Source organism: Schistocerca nitens, chromosome 8, assembly GCF_023898315.1.
Source record: "Schistocerca nitens isolate TAMUIC-IGC-003100 chromosome 8, iqSchNite1.1, whole genome shotgun sequence".
In the NCBI taxonomy this organism is placed as follows: Eukaryota; Metazoa; Arthropoda; class Insecta; order Orthoptera; family Acrididae; genus Schistocerca; species Schistocerca nitens.
The window spans coordinates 84,806,887-84,820,880 of NC_064621.1; the positions used below are offsets into that span (position 1 = coordinate 84,806,887).

The window sequence follows — 13,994 nt, forward strand, 5'->3', positions numbered from 1 at the left end:
GCATTTACATGGCTGCTCTTCTTCTTCTTTTTTAGTCTGAAACAAATAATTGTTAATGTAACTCAACCACATACATAATATCTACTTGGAAATTCAGCTACAGAGTAGCAGTCGTCAAGTAGAAATGCTTTGATTCACAAGGGAAGTGGTCAAATATTTTTATAGCAGCACACTTTGCTCCTTTCTGTGAAAGAGTAAGTATAAGATGTGGATAATGGAGACTGTTTTTGGTCATAGTAATTATTTATGATGCTACTTTTCAAACAGTGCCTGCTTATTCGTAATGGAGAAAATGTATTTTGTGGCTGCTATTAGTATGCCTAATTTTTTTAAACTGTTATCCACCGACACCAGAGGATAGACACCCTTACACCACATTTCTTTGCAACATAGATTACGAATGGAAATATGAAAAGTAACATAATTTTTTAAAGTTTTTATGATCGAAATTGGCAATCATGTATAGAGTAAATGTTGCCGAGCCCAAATGTTTGACAAAAGAGGCTTATTTTCTGCCTGTCAATTGATATTTTTATTTCACACTGACTGGTTTTGGGCAATGTCACCCATCAACAGGTCTGTTAAACAATAAAAATAAACTTCAATTGGATTTTAATCATGTTCACACTATGACAAAAATTCTATCTAATCTTAATACAAAAAAATAACCCTATTTTGTATAAATAAAGATTGTGGATAACTTTCCCGAAGCAAATGTGTCCAATTTTGATAAACCAAGTGTTTCAGAGTACCTATAATACATAATTTCCAAATTAAGTTCTGATTAATATGTTGCTGTTGTGGCCTTCAGTCCCAAGACTGGCTTGATGCAACTCTGTCCTGTGCAAGCCTCTTCATCTCTGAATAACTACTGCAACTTACAGCCTTCTTAACCTCCTTACTGTATTCACCTCTCGGTGTCCTGCTACAGTTCCCCCTCCCCCAATTCCTCCCAATACTAGATTGATAATTCCTTTATGTTTCCGAATGATTCCTACAACCGATCACTTCCTTTACTCAAATAATGCCAAAAATTTCTTTATTCACCAGTTCCATTCAGTACTTCCTCATTGGTTATATGACCTACCCACCTGATCTTCAGCATTCTTCTGTAGCACAACATTTCAAAAGCTTCTATTGTCTTTGTATCTGAACTGCTTATCATATACATTTTACTTCCTAACACTTAAATCTATATTTGATGTTAAGGAATTTCTCCTCTTCAGAAATGCTTTTCTTTCCATTGTCAATCTATGTTTTATACCCTTCCTACTTTGGCCATCATTAGTTATTCTGCTGGCCAAACAGCAAAATTCATTTACATTCCACACATAGCTGCAGAAGCATTTACAGAGCACTTCTACTGAATGCATTGCAATACGTTTCACGGCATAAGGTACGCCAATCATGTATGATACATCAAGCAATACCTTTTATTGTTGTTTCAATGAATGTTAACTTCAAATGTTAATACCATTACAACTCATCTTTCCAGAGAACTGTAAACTGAAAATACAAACAATTAGAGAAATTAAAAAAAATGTGTCATTATTGTCAGGTTTTTCTAAACTGAAAGGCTAGCTGTCTTCCTGATTAAAAATGCCTTGTACAAGAATGAAGTAAGCTGTGGGTTATTCTTAGATTTATCTAATGTGTTTGATTTAATCAGCCATGACTTATTGCTTATGAAACTAGAATTTTATGGGGTCCGGGGACTCGCTTTCGAATGGTTAAAGTCTTATATTTCTTATAGATAACAGAAAGTACAAATTGACATTTGCAGAAATGGTGGTGTTTGCTGATGACACTAGCATTTTCATAAAAGGTTACACCGTGGATAATCTACAGAGGAGTGTCTCTAGGACAATAAATGAGACAGGAAAATGGTTTAGCGATACTGTTTTGATCATAAATAAGGATAAAATGGTATTGATGAATTTCAGTAATATTAAAAGTAAAGCTATATGAAGAGTAAAAGCAGATTTAGGGAACTATGTTATTGCACAAGCTCCATACATAAAATTCTTAGGTATATGGGTGGACGAGCACTTGAGATGGGAAAAGTATCTAGAAGTTTTGAGTAGAAAACTACATAAATGCTGCTATGTGCTAAGAATGCTTCGGGGCTGTTGCAACACTGAATCATTGCTGTGTGCCTTTTATGCTTATATGAACAGTATGCTTATGGTGTGATCTTCAAGGGAAATACAGGCATGGCAAAACAAGTTTTCAAACCTCAAAAAAGAGCTATTAGAATAATGAAATAATTTAAAATAGTGACTCTTCCTAGATTACACATCTATGAGTGTGTCAGCTTTCTGAAAACTCACCAGGAATTCTCAACATTAAATAATCAGGTTCATAACCATGAGACGAAGATGTCCCATACTCCGAGGAACATAGGAGATGATGCGCGAGACCCACACTGCCTACTAGGCAAGGTCATAGCGGAGGTGGTTGACAAGAGGAGAGGCGATTTTCACATAGACACCCACAAAGGAGCACTCTACCAAAAAAGTGTAAACTACCAGCCCAAAATACTATTTAGTGCATTGCCTGCTACAATACAGAAAGTTAAAGAATTTCATAAATTCAAGGTTTACTAACACACAATTTTTATAACATTGAAGAATAAAATAGTTGTATTTATTATCCAAGTTTTGAAACAAATTAAATACAAGAAATTATATTGTAATTGACGTCACCCATACAATGTATATTGTTAACGGATGAATAAAGAGATTGACTCATTGATTGGTTAATAATTAGTTCTGCAACTCTTGTAACAAACAGTATTTTCAACTTGTTGAGACAGGCAACTGACTTTAGCACCCACTTTCGATCTCCACTTTATATTTTGTTGTTTGAAGCTCCAATAAAAACCGTATTTCCGTCTATGATCACTGGCTTTTGATACGGATTGGACTATTCAAGAAGCGCGAAAAAAACGAAATCACAACAAAAGCCTTTTTTTCTTTTATCAGACATCTACCAGTACAAGAATCATTCTTGGATTAATTAACATTGCTGTCCCATGCTCGTAACTTCTATTCTCCATTGATAAGCATCACATGCACCACCTTGTACGATTCATCATTCATTTTTTTGCGTTAACCTTTCGTGCATATGTCCTAAGTTACGTATTTTTATAGATTACTGTCGAGCTCGTAAGACGACCCAGAAAATCGCCACATTCGAGACAAATGAATCGTAGAATGGACTTCTACGTAACTACACTTTTGAGGCAATCTTCTAGTGTCATTGACGACCGAAGACCCAGCTATAATACTTCCATTTTTAACATAAACGAACTATGTATCTAGCTTTCATCGTAGTTATGCTGACTGTATTCTGGCAACTTGATCCATAAATTCACATACGCGATTAGCAATAAACACCAGCAGTGACCCGCAACACTTCCGATTATAGCTAAATTAAGCAAAGAGATTGAATACTGTCATTTCTGTTGTTCAGCAGAGGCGGTATGAAACATATCACTTCGGTCTGTGCAATCTCTCTGATTCGTGCTTGCCTGCCTGCTTGGAGAAAATAGACAATGGCGACAAGCAAGTGGCGTGTGTTTGGCTGTGGCAAAGTTTAAATAATCCTTTATGTCTGTTGCATCTTTGCGTTTTTACTTTCCTGTTGCCCCTATCATCTCACAACGATATCAAGGGACGCTATCACGGCTGAAACGAATGCAAGTTCTGTATAAGAACTTGTGAAGAGTAAAGGTATTTGTGTCCAAGCTACAGGCCCGCACCCGAAAAGTGACAAATGCAACTGATTGAGGCACAGTGTTAGAACTAAAATGTTAAAGTAAGTCGATCTTACTTATGTTGCCATTGTATTATAGACAATATGCTCCGTGTTGAAAGTGTTGATGCAGTTTCATGTTTGCGTCAAGTTCGTGCAAGACAGATTGAAAGGTTAGGTGCTAGCGGACGTACGCTACTTTTACTTCATTCATGTCATGTTCAATCAGTGGACGTTGCAGCAGTGTTTACATTGTAGCTCATAATCTTCTTGTTCCAGGATAACGTTTATTTATAATTTGAGAACAGACAGAGGAGGTTAAGGAATATCAGAGGGATGGTAAAGTGAAGGGACATGAGCCATAACATTGCAGGGATGGCGCCCTTTGTGAGGTATGACGAGCTATTGAATACTACTAATTTCTTAATTATTTTATTGCTGTCTTTAGAGAGGTTGCAGATTGTCACAACCAACTGTTTCAGCATGCCAAGGGGGAGGAACCACATGTATTTCCAGGGCCCTGGGGGAGAGCCGCAACACATTCAGCGAGGACCCTGTTTTCATGATGAAAGGAATGATAAACATCTGCCGAATGCATGTGGGTAAGTCAGCAGTTGCTGTTGTACTCAAGTTTGTGTGTAGTTCTGTTATCAACAATGGGACAGAATGGAAAATATAACTTTCATTTGTCTCTGGTACTACATTTTTTTTGTAGCTTTTATACACTTCAAGACCTTGCCATTAAATGTAGAAAGGCAAGTAAATTATAGAATGTTCAGTTTCCCCCAAAAAAATTTATTTTCGTGGCAGTTGATACAGGATGATGTAAATATTGAGTTTGGTAGCAGCTAAGGAGTCAAAATAAGTTACTATCCCATCATATATTGGGAATCTCTGCAGTAAAAGAGTGAATATAATGGACTAGTGCATGAAGTGAAGTGTTGCAGTAGTGAGGTAGTAGAGTATCAAAAGGGAAAAGAAGAGAAAGAAAACGAGTAGAATATCCTTTAGAAGGTTCTCATCTCAGGTTTCTTGTGGAAGTGTGTTGTACTTATTTCGGAGCGCACCATAAGTTTTGAACAATCCAAGTTTAGCAGCCATTTCAGTGCTAAATTTGTTGTTTGTATATTTTAGTCATGTTTCAGCGATTCCATTATACAGAGGAAGAGTTCACATGAAGCCCATAAAAATGTATGGGGTACTAATTAATGTGCCTTCTGACTGTTAAACTTCTGTATTAGGGGTATAGTTTGAGTGTGTGTTGATTAAGAAGTAAGTTGTATGCCATTTAGTTAATAGGAATGCAAATTTCAGATACAAATAAACTTTCTATGCACTGCAACAATTGCTTAGTAAATATAGTTAAAGTAATGAGCCCCACATAACAGTTCGTCCTTTAATAAGATAAATAAAATTGTAACTGGATATATTTCAGTAACTGAAGGAAAGTATATTTTATTATTGTTTCATGGCTTGCCCAACCAAAATCGTCACTATTCATTGCTCTATTAAGGCATTAATGTTCTGCACTGTTTCGTCAGTCATTCTCTTGTGGAATAAAATGGTTTCCATGCACTTCAGTGTGTATAGAATATGTTTGTAGAAGTAAATGTAACAAAATGTTATTTAAGACAGTGTTCAGCATTGAAAATTAGATGAGCTTGCATGTGTATTAGTTTTTGACTTTTAAAAATTTATGTATGTACTGTATCATGGTTCTTTTGTCAACTGAATAAAACACCTGTGATCACATGTTCTAATATGTCATGGACCTTTTTTAGCTTGTGGTCAGGAGTGTTCTTAAGCATTAACTTGGTATGTGATGGTCTGTTTTTTACTATTACCATTTTTATGAAAATTTTGCAGAATGCCACTTGGAGGACTTGGACCAGAATTCAAACCACCTGTGGTGGGAACTGTCCCTGATCCTCCACCTCCGAAAAAGAAGCGGCGATCATCAAACGCGAACACCACCCCTGTTGTACAGGCGCCTCCTCCAATGCAAGATCTCCTTCCACCACCTCTTACTGGTAATCAGACATAAATTTTAGATTTTTGTAATTTCACATGTTTCTCAGTTACTGATATTGCACTGTTTTATTATTATTTTGAATGTAGCAGTTACAAACACTATGCAATTGAACAGAAAAAAAAACAGAAAGAATAGTATTTAATGCCATTTTCATAAAATAAACAGTTCAGGACTTCTTAATGAGTTACATGACATAAACTTGGAAACAAATACAATCATAAATGTGTTTATAAAATAAAAGTTCCCACCATTTGATCATGTGGCTTATGCCAATTGCTATTCATCACAAATGCAGTTTAACACTTTTATTTTCTGTGAAAACAAAATTGTGATCATTGTTGTCATGTTGGTATTATACTTTGCTGTAGAGTGCATGTTTTGTGCTCTACTGCCTATAAAATCAACCTGTCAATGCTTGAATGAATTCCTTGTTTTGAACATATAATTTTAATTATTAATCAGACGTGCAGTTGCCAGGTGAGATGGCACCATGCACAAGATATGAGACTTCTATTGCCACACATTTAGTAGGAATAGTGTTCAAATCTTTGACTGGCTGTAGGTTCATTATGAGCTATGCCTTTGCATTAATGACCTCACTGTTGACATTGTGTTAGATTCTAACCCACATATTCAGTTTTAAATCCCAGCACTAAGTGTGTGAAATAGTTGTCATGTCATGTGTATGGAAATGCAGCAGTGTTTATCTTTACTTGTCTGTGTTAATTATGTGAAAATACATTGTAAATTGCTCATAGTCAATGGATGGACTTCATCTCCCCACAGTAGTACAAATGATGATATATCATGATGGGACAGTGACAAAAATTTGGAGTTGCAAGCAGGCAGGGCCAGGATATCTTTATGAAAGTGTCAGTTTGTACATTTGTATTCTCTTTTGAGTATTCTTTCTGTGAGGCCTTCAATAATAGGATTACTCTCTCCTTATGACTTATTTTCGTTTGCTGTGTCCCCTGTTTCTTCCAAGAATCTTCCCTCTTTATGCCAAAACAACGAATGTGCATTATCATAAATTTGTGATTCAGGCAACTGTGAATATTTCAAAGAATCTTAAAAATAAACCACAGAAACTAAAGAAATCAGTTTGTCTGATTTATTGTTACCACAGGTGTTTGGAAATGAGATTTATAATCATACCTGCGTCTCCTTGGGGGAGGATGCAAGGAATTGTATATTCGTTCTTCTGCAATTGTACCAAGTCATACAGATTTTGTGCGTACATACTGACTGAAAGTAAATCTAACATATCAGGTGTCAGTTCAAATTTTATTACTTCAAGATAAACAAGAGAAGTGAATCAAAGATAGTAACAATAATAAAACTGTAAACAAACTATGATGTTTTGTGTAGTATGTCATGCACAGCTTCATCCCTCAACTGACTGCAGTAATATTCATGATATTTCTGCATAATCATCTCTTTTCATGCATTATGAGTGGATCTGTAAGTTTTGTTGCTGCTGTTGAAGTTTTTTCTTGTATACCTTGAAAACACACATTTACCAAACGGCATCCCTTTCTAACAAAGATTGTCACTAAATGCCCCTTCTTTTGTTTCATAGAATACTGAAAGAGATTTCAGGATTGCCAAGTGCTGGAAATCGGGGAACTTTGAACTTGTCAGGGAAATTCGGAAAAAAAAACTGGAAAAATCTCATTTTTGTCTCACTAGATGAAATGGTTTGTTTACTGAGATGTCATGCATTGCCGCTGGCTGGGCGCAGCTGAGATTGTGCACCACTTCACTACTCCCTCATTCGTACTGCTTCTCCCCTTTCTACCACTCCTCTCAGCTTGCAGTCAGTGCTGCCACCACTTCTTTCCCCTAGCCTAGCAGCTGCCAACAAGAGGTACTGAGGCATGAGGAGTGCTTTGTTTGTATCTGATTGTCACAAATTGTTGATGCAGCACCCAGACAGTGGTTATGTGTGCATGAGTTGTGTCTGAGTGATTGTGTGAATGTGTATCTGTTCTCATTTTCTGACGAAGGCAATGACCGAAACTTTAGTTGTGAGACTGCAATTGTCTTTTCGGAAATACGGAAGCGTCCGATCCCGCCCGTCTGCTTTGACCCATGACGTCACAAATATGGCGGAAACAAAAACAAACACACACACTTTCCACAAGAAGCCTAATGACACTAACGGGACAAGCGCAGGAAATGGGGTGTTTTGGGTGGGGGGCAAACTAAATATAAACAAATTTAGACGCCTTGCATAGCTACAACGTGTAAGTGAAGACAGCCATGCATGAATACCCACCCACCTCCCCAGGGGTCGTAACCCGTGCAACCCATAGAAGATAAAGATGCTTCAGTAGCTGATTAGTGTTTTTTGTCTTTTTTTTTTTTAAAAAAAAACTCACGGGATAGAACGAACAGATCAGAAAGATAAATTTAATAAACTAAAACAGAAATTGGAGGAAACAGATAATTAAAATAAGTAATAAGTGTTTTTAAATTAAAAAAAAAATCTCATGAGATAGAACGAACAGATCAGAAAAGTAAATAAAATAAGATAAAACAGAACTGGAGACAGCCACACTCAAACCAAACTCCGCGCCGTCATGACGTCACACACGACAACACCCTTACATCACGGGTCGAAGCCGACGCATGGGATCGGATGCTTCTGTCGACCCGTCTTTTCTACAAGCCTGCCTGTAGCTCAGTGATCACGTTTATGGTGAGTTGCTACCTATCCCCATTGGTATTGATTCTCAGAGTTTATGTGTATGTTACCTATTGCATGGATTGATCAACTCGGTCTCATTTCATCAACATGCTGGCTCTTGACACATGAATATCTGATCATATGAGTGGATTATTGCAATGGGCCAAAATCGCATGCCATTTCTGCAGGTATCTCTAGCGGATTGGGCCTGTCGATCTGAAGCCCATCGTTTCCCACTAATGTGCAGGCCTTGCCCATTGGATCTAGTCTCACCGACCTACCTGCAGGCCGGGTCTTGTGTGTGGCATAATGTGGCAGATTTTCGTGGTTTATCCATGGACCTAGGACCCAGGTCCTCATTGGCAGGGCGGAGGCCATGGGCGATGGACTTCAAGAATTGTGACAGTGTGGCATTTTATAGACATCCTATTTATTGTAGTACATTTTTAAACTTCGAAAGTAGTTTATATATTAGAAAGTCTGGACAATAAGAAGAAGAAAATTGTGGCAGTCACTGGAGATTTGTGTGCTATATACCTATATATTTCTCGAAAGAAAACTCACACAATACTTCTAAGATAATAGAGATAACACAATGGATGATAACCAACAATAACGGACCAGCATTTTCTTGGTTGGTCTACACAACTCATTCCTGCCAAATCCACCTCTTTCAAGAGCCCTGCATTTTCCTGAGGTTATTTCTGAAATCAGTGAAGATATTTGAAATCTGTCTTGTGACCCCAAGGAAATGCTTATTTTTTTCACCAGATGTGTTTCGTTTTATTGAAATAAAATAACATCAGTGGTCTTAATGAAACACACATATCATTTGGCTTGCTTTCTCTATCTAACAACAGTTCATTACAAAAGACATTGATAAAATTTTTGCTCACACAGGGGAGAAATACGGAACTGCTTACACTTTTTTGTCAACTTAATGTTTTCATTTACCTTTGAGATCTCAACATTTGTCAGGGAAATAGGCTAAAACTTGCCTGGAAATCAGGGAATTTCACTTGGGGAAACTTGTGGTATACCTGGATTTCTTTCTTTGTGGAATTGCATTGGAATTTTGGAGATACCTTTCTGATAATTTTTAAAGTTTAAAAAAAATCTTTGTACGGCATAGCGTGGATGACAAAAGGACAAAGGTTCTTCTGAAAGTTCGAATGGTTAGCACCAATCCTGCAGGGTGGTACGCTGGTACATACTGCTGTCTGAATTTCACAGTGCCTAAAATACTCTCTCTTTCAATTTTGTTCATCTTATTTCCAGTATGTCATCTGAAGTATCATTTAAACTGACACTAATGGACTTGCTGTGAGAAGAGTTTTTTTACTTGCCTGACTACAAGTATGTAGCAATTTTTTTTCCCCTGTTCTCCTTGATGTCAGACAATGAAGATCTTCCTCTCTTCTTTGAATTTGTATTTCTCACCTGGTGGACTAGCTGTCTGATTATATTTCCTTTACTGTAAAAATGAGTATGTAGATGTTCTCCACATTCATATTTTCCTATTGAGCAAAGGAGACAACTGTTCACTATAGCAACTTCAGTCAGCCAAAAGAATAATTTTTTCACCACTTATGATTGTCTTGTAAAACCAAAGCAGCAGCAGTACTGATCAGCCATGTTGACTTCTCCCATAAACTTAGTGTATTCCAAAGCAATGGTGGCTTGTGTATTCCAAAGTAACAGTGGCTTTCAGGAATTTCACAGGATATTTCTTCCTATAACCAGTGCTCAGTTGGGTTTGAGGACCAAAGAATGTATTCAAAAATGTCACTAACCTCTTGTCACAGGATGAACGAGACATAACTCATATTCAGAAAGTTTCGTCATCTTCGAAGAGCATGGGAAATGCTTCCTAGAAAGCATAGCTGTATCTGTTAGATGAAATTTAATTTTGTGCTTTTCTCCAGGAAGTTTAAGGATTGTGCAGAACCTGTCAGTAAAGATGTGACAGCCAGGAACACCAGCACAAGCTAGCAATTGCTGTCCAAATGAACCACTGTTTGGGTTGCAAAAGATAAATGAAGACAAATTGGACTTCCTGTAGTTGTCGTTCCATAATGTGGAATATGAGAAAAATGTAACAGTTTGCTGAATCGCACAGCCAGAAAACTCATAAACCCCGCATCTTAGATGTCCTTGGATTGTAGCACTTGAATTGGATACTCCCTTTGAATACTATAGCCAAATTCCTTTTTGGTGCATAAAGTTCTTTGCATTTACTGTTAATGTATCACTAATGTTCTTCACCTTGCTCCCTCTCATATGTTGACACCCCTGAGCCGTGACAGGTGGAACTAAATGCAACATCCAAAATATTTGGGGACGGGTATTGGAAATGGAGACAAGAGAGAACATGGTTGAAATATGGAGTTCGTTCTTGTGAGTCTCCTGTAAAATAACTAATTAACTTTGCATTCAAATTCATGGCTGTGCCCAATATTACATATCGGAAAGCCTTCAATTCTTCTAATGAAACATCCCTCTATGATTGCCAGATTGAATGTTTTGTAAGTGAAGTAACTTTGTGTCCTTTCTTTAGCACACATGTTTGTAGCATGCATAATTTCACTAAGATTGTCAATGAAGAAGAGTTGGAAATATGCAAGTTTGGATTTTGGTTGAACACCATGATGGATGGTGAAAACTTGCTGTGTGACAGAAAAAGGAAATTTCACAAGATCAGCATCTCTATCATGATAAACCTTCCACATACAGGTTGTCTCCCTCAATCAATTTACACTCTGTCTGTAGATTCTGATCTAGTAGAACTTACACATGGCAGAAGTTTCTCCCAGATCATTTCATCACTAAATTCTCCTTAGTGCTCAGTATCTTCCAGAAGCCACTTGGCAATGTCATCACTTACATTTTTTCAATTGGCTTTTACCTTACTACAAACATGCGAATGCAGCACACTTTGAGTTGTCAGATCTTTGTACTAAGTGCTGCCATGCGTCTTGTGAATTCCAACAAGAGAGTAGACTGAGGCACAATAACGGAAATTTCTGACATCATTTAACATGTCGGACATAGTCCAACAGTGGATCTGAAAGGATTAATGTACTGGTGCATAAACTAAGTTGACACTCGGCACAGTGGCTGTTGTGATTGACTGTAAAGGCATTTCCCATTTACAGTCAATCCCAACAGCCACCCACCGAGTGTCGACTTAGTTTGTGTGCACTATAGCTGAATGTCCATATTTAACTGCCATTTGTTAATTTTGAAATAATTCCTATAAATAATTTAGGAATAAAGATTACAGCTCACCGAATAGTAAGGGTGTTGAGACTTAAATGGGCACACAAGGAAGACTGAAATTGTACTAGCTTTCACATGAATCCTTTTTCAAGCTAGAGCATGCACCTGTCTACACAGTTTCTCCCCCCTACCCTACTCAAAACCTAGTACAGTTACACTGTGCCAGCCACTCCACATTATTGTTGTCATGTGCTGCACTGTCACTGGTGCTGTTGCCTATGTGTCGCCTAACTGTCTCGTGCATCTGCTGCATGCCTCGGAGCCATCAACCATCCTCCTCCAACCCTCGCTCCCTGCTCCCCACCACCTCCTTTCTTTCTCCTATCTCCCACTCTGCCAGAACCCCCCCCCCCCCCTACACACACACACGAGAGAGGGAGGGAGAGGGGGGGATTTACCCATAAGCTAATGAAGTTTTCAGCCTTGTTTATGTTTATGTGCTGTCAGGGACTCAATTCGTCTTCTCTCAGTCTGTCAGACCTTGCCATTACTGTATTTCAATATTTCTACACTTTTTTCATCTTAAGTAATGTTTCAAAATTCTTTAATGATTTCCATTTGATCATACTTAGTCACCAGTGACTAATATCTACATTGATACTCCACAAGCCACCATACAGTGCTTTGCTGAGGGTACCTTGTATCATTACTAGTCATTTCCTTTCCTGTTCCACTGGGGAATAGAGCAAGGGGAAAATGACTATTTGCCTCCATATGAGCCCTAATCTCTTGCATCTTATCTTTGGGGTCTACGAGCAATGCATGTTGTTGGCAGTAGAATCGTGTGGCAGTCAGCTTCAGATGCTGGTTCTCAAAATTTTCTCAGTAGTGTTTCTCAAAAAGAACATCTCCTTTTCCCCTGAAGCCCATTCGTAACATGTTTTTTCAAACCTACCATAACAAATCTAGTAGCCCGCCTCTGAATTGCTTCAATGTCTTCCTTCAGTCCGACCTGGTATGGATCCCAAACATTCGAGCGGTACTCAGAATAGGTCGCACCAGTGTCCTATATGCAGTCCCCTTTACAGGTGAACCACTCTTTTCTAAAATTCTCCCAACAAACGGAAGTCAACCATTCCGCTTCCCTACCACAGTTCTCAGATGCTTGTTCCATTTCATATTGTTTTGCAACATCACATTCAGATATTTAAAAGACTTGACTACACCAAGCAGGACACTAGTAATACTGTATCTGAACTTTACAGGTTTGCTCTTCCATCTAAGCTGCATTAACTTACTTTTTTCACATTTAGTTAGCTGTCATTCATCAAGCCAACTGGAAATTTTGTCTTAAGTTGTCTTGTATCTTCCTACAGTAACTCAACTTCAACATCTTAACCGTACACCACAGAATCATCAGCAAACAACTGAACTGTAGATTGCTGCCCACACTGTCTGCAAATTATTTGTGTATATGGGGAACAGCAGTGGTCCTATCACACTTCCTTGGGGCACTTCTGCCGATACCCTTGACTTTGATGAACACTCACCATTGAGGACAACTTACTGGGTTCTATTAATTATGAAGTCTTCGAACCACTCGTATATCTGTGAGCTTATGCCACATTCTCATACCTTCCTTAACAACCTTCAGTGGGGCACTGTGTCAGGTGCTTTCTGGAAATCTAGAAGTATGAAATCTTCCTGTTGCCCTTCATCCATAGTTCACAGTATATTTTGTGAGAAAAGGACCAGCTAAGTTTTTCATGAATGAAGCTATCTAAAACCACGCCGACTCATGGACATAAATGTGTCTGTCTCAAGAAAGTTTAATATATTCGAACTGAGAATATGTTCAAGGATTGTGCAGCAAACAAAAGTTGGGGATATTGGTCTGTAATTCTGTGAGTCCTTTCTTTTACCATTCTTATATACTGGAGTCACCTAGTTTTTTTCCCAGGTGGAACACTAGCCATTTATGTGTTGTCAGTGACTCTTCTCCTAACTTTTGCATTCTGTCAGTTCTTGCTATTACCATGTATTAGGTATAGCATGTGAATCTTTGTCTTGTGAAAAAGAGTCCTCAGGCTGAACTCTACAATCTATGGAATCACTTAAGTCAGAAAATTTAAAGTTACTACTGAATGTCACTCAAAATCATTTGGAAAAATGTAAAACCTTAAAATTGTTGACACTTGTACCTCTGTAGTCATCACCCATATCCTTTGTGTTGTTTCTCAATACGCCTGATTCAGATTGTCAACCCACTGTCCCTTCCTAACTCATCTTTACTGT

At 37.9% G+C, this 13,994-nt stretch overlaps 1 protein-coding gene across 2 annotated transcripts in view; it reads left to right on the forward strand.

The window, feature by feature from the left end:
- The first annotated feature begins 3,513 nt into the window (after window positions 1–3,513).
- Window positions 3,514–13,994, forward strand: part of LOC126198826 (protein pygopus) — a 67,957-nt gene continuing 57,476 nt past the window's right edge. Inside the window, exons 1-4 of one of the 2 annotated variants that reach the window (XM_049935398.1) lie at window positions 3,514–3,929; window positions 4,036–4,148; window positions 4,239–4,358; window positions 5,623–5,786. In XM_049935398.1, the coding sequence (XP_049791355.1) occupies window positions 4,111–4,148; window positions 4,239–4,358; window positions 5,623–5,786 (322 nt within the window). In that variant the 5' untranslated portion in view covers window positions 3,514–3,929; window positions 4,036–4,110. The remainder of the gene's footprint in view (window positions 3,930–4,035; window positions 4,149–4,238; window positions 4,359–5,622; window positions 5,787–13,994) is intronic. The other variant, XM_049935399.1, reaches the window with a different exon arrangement.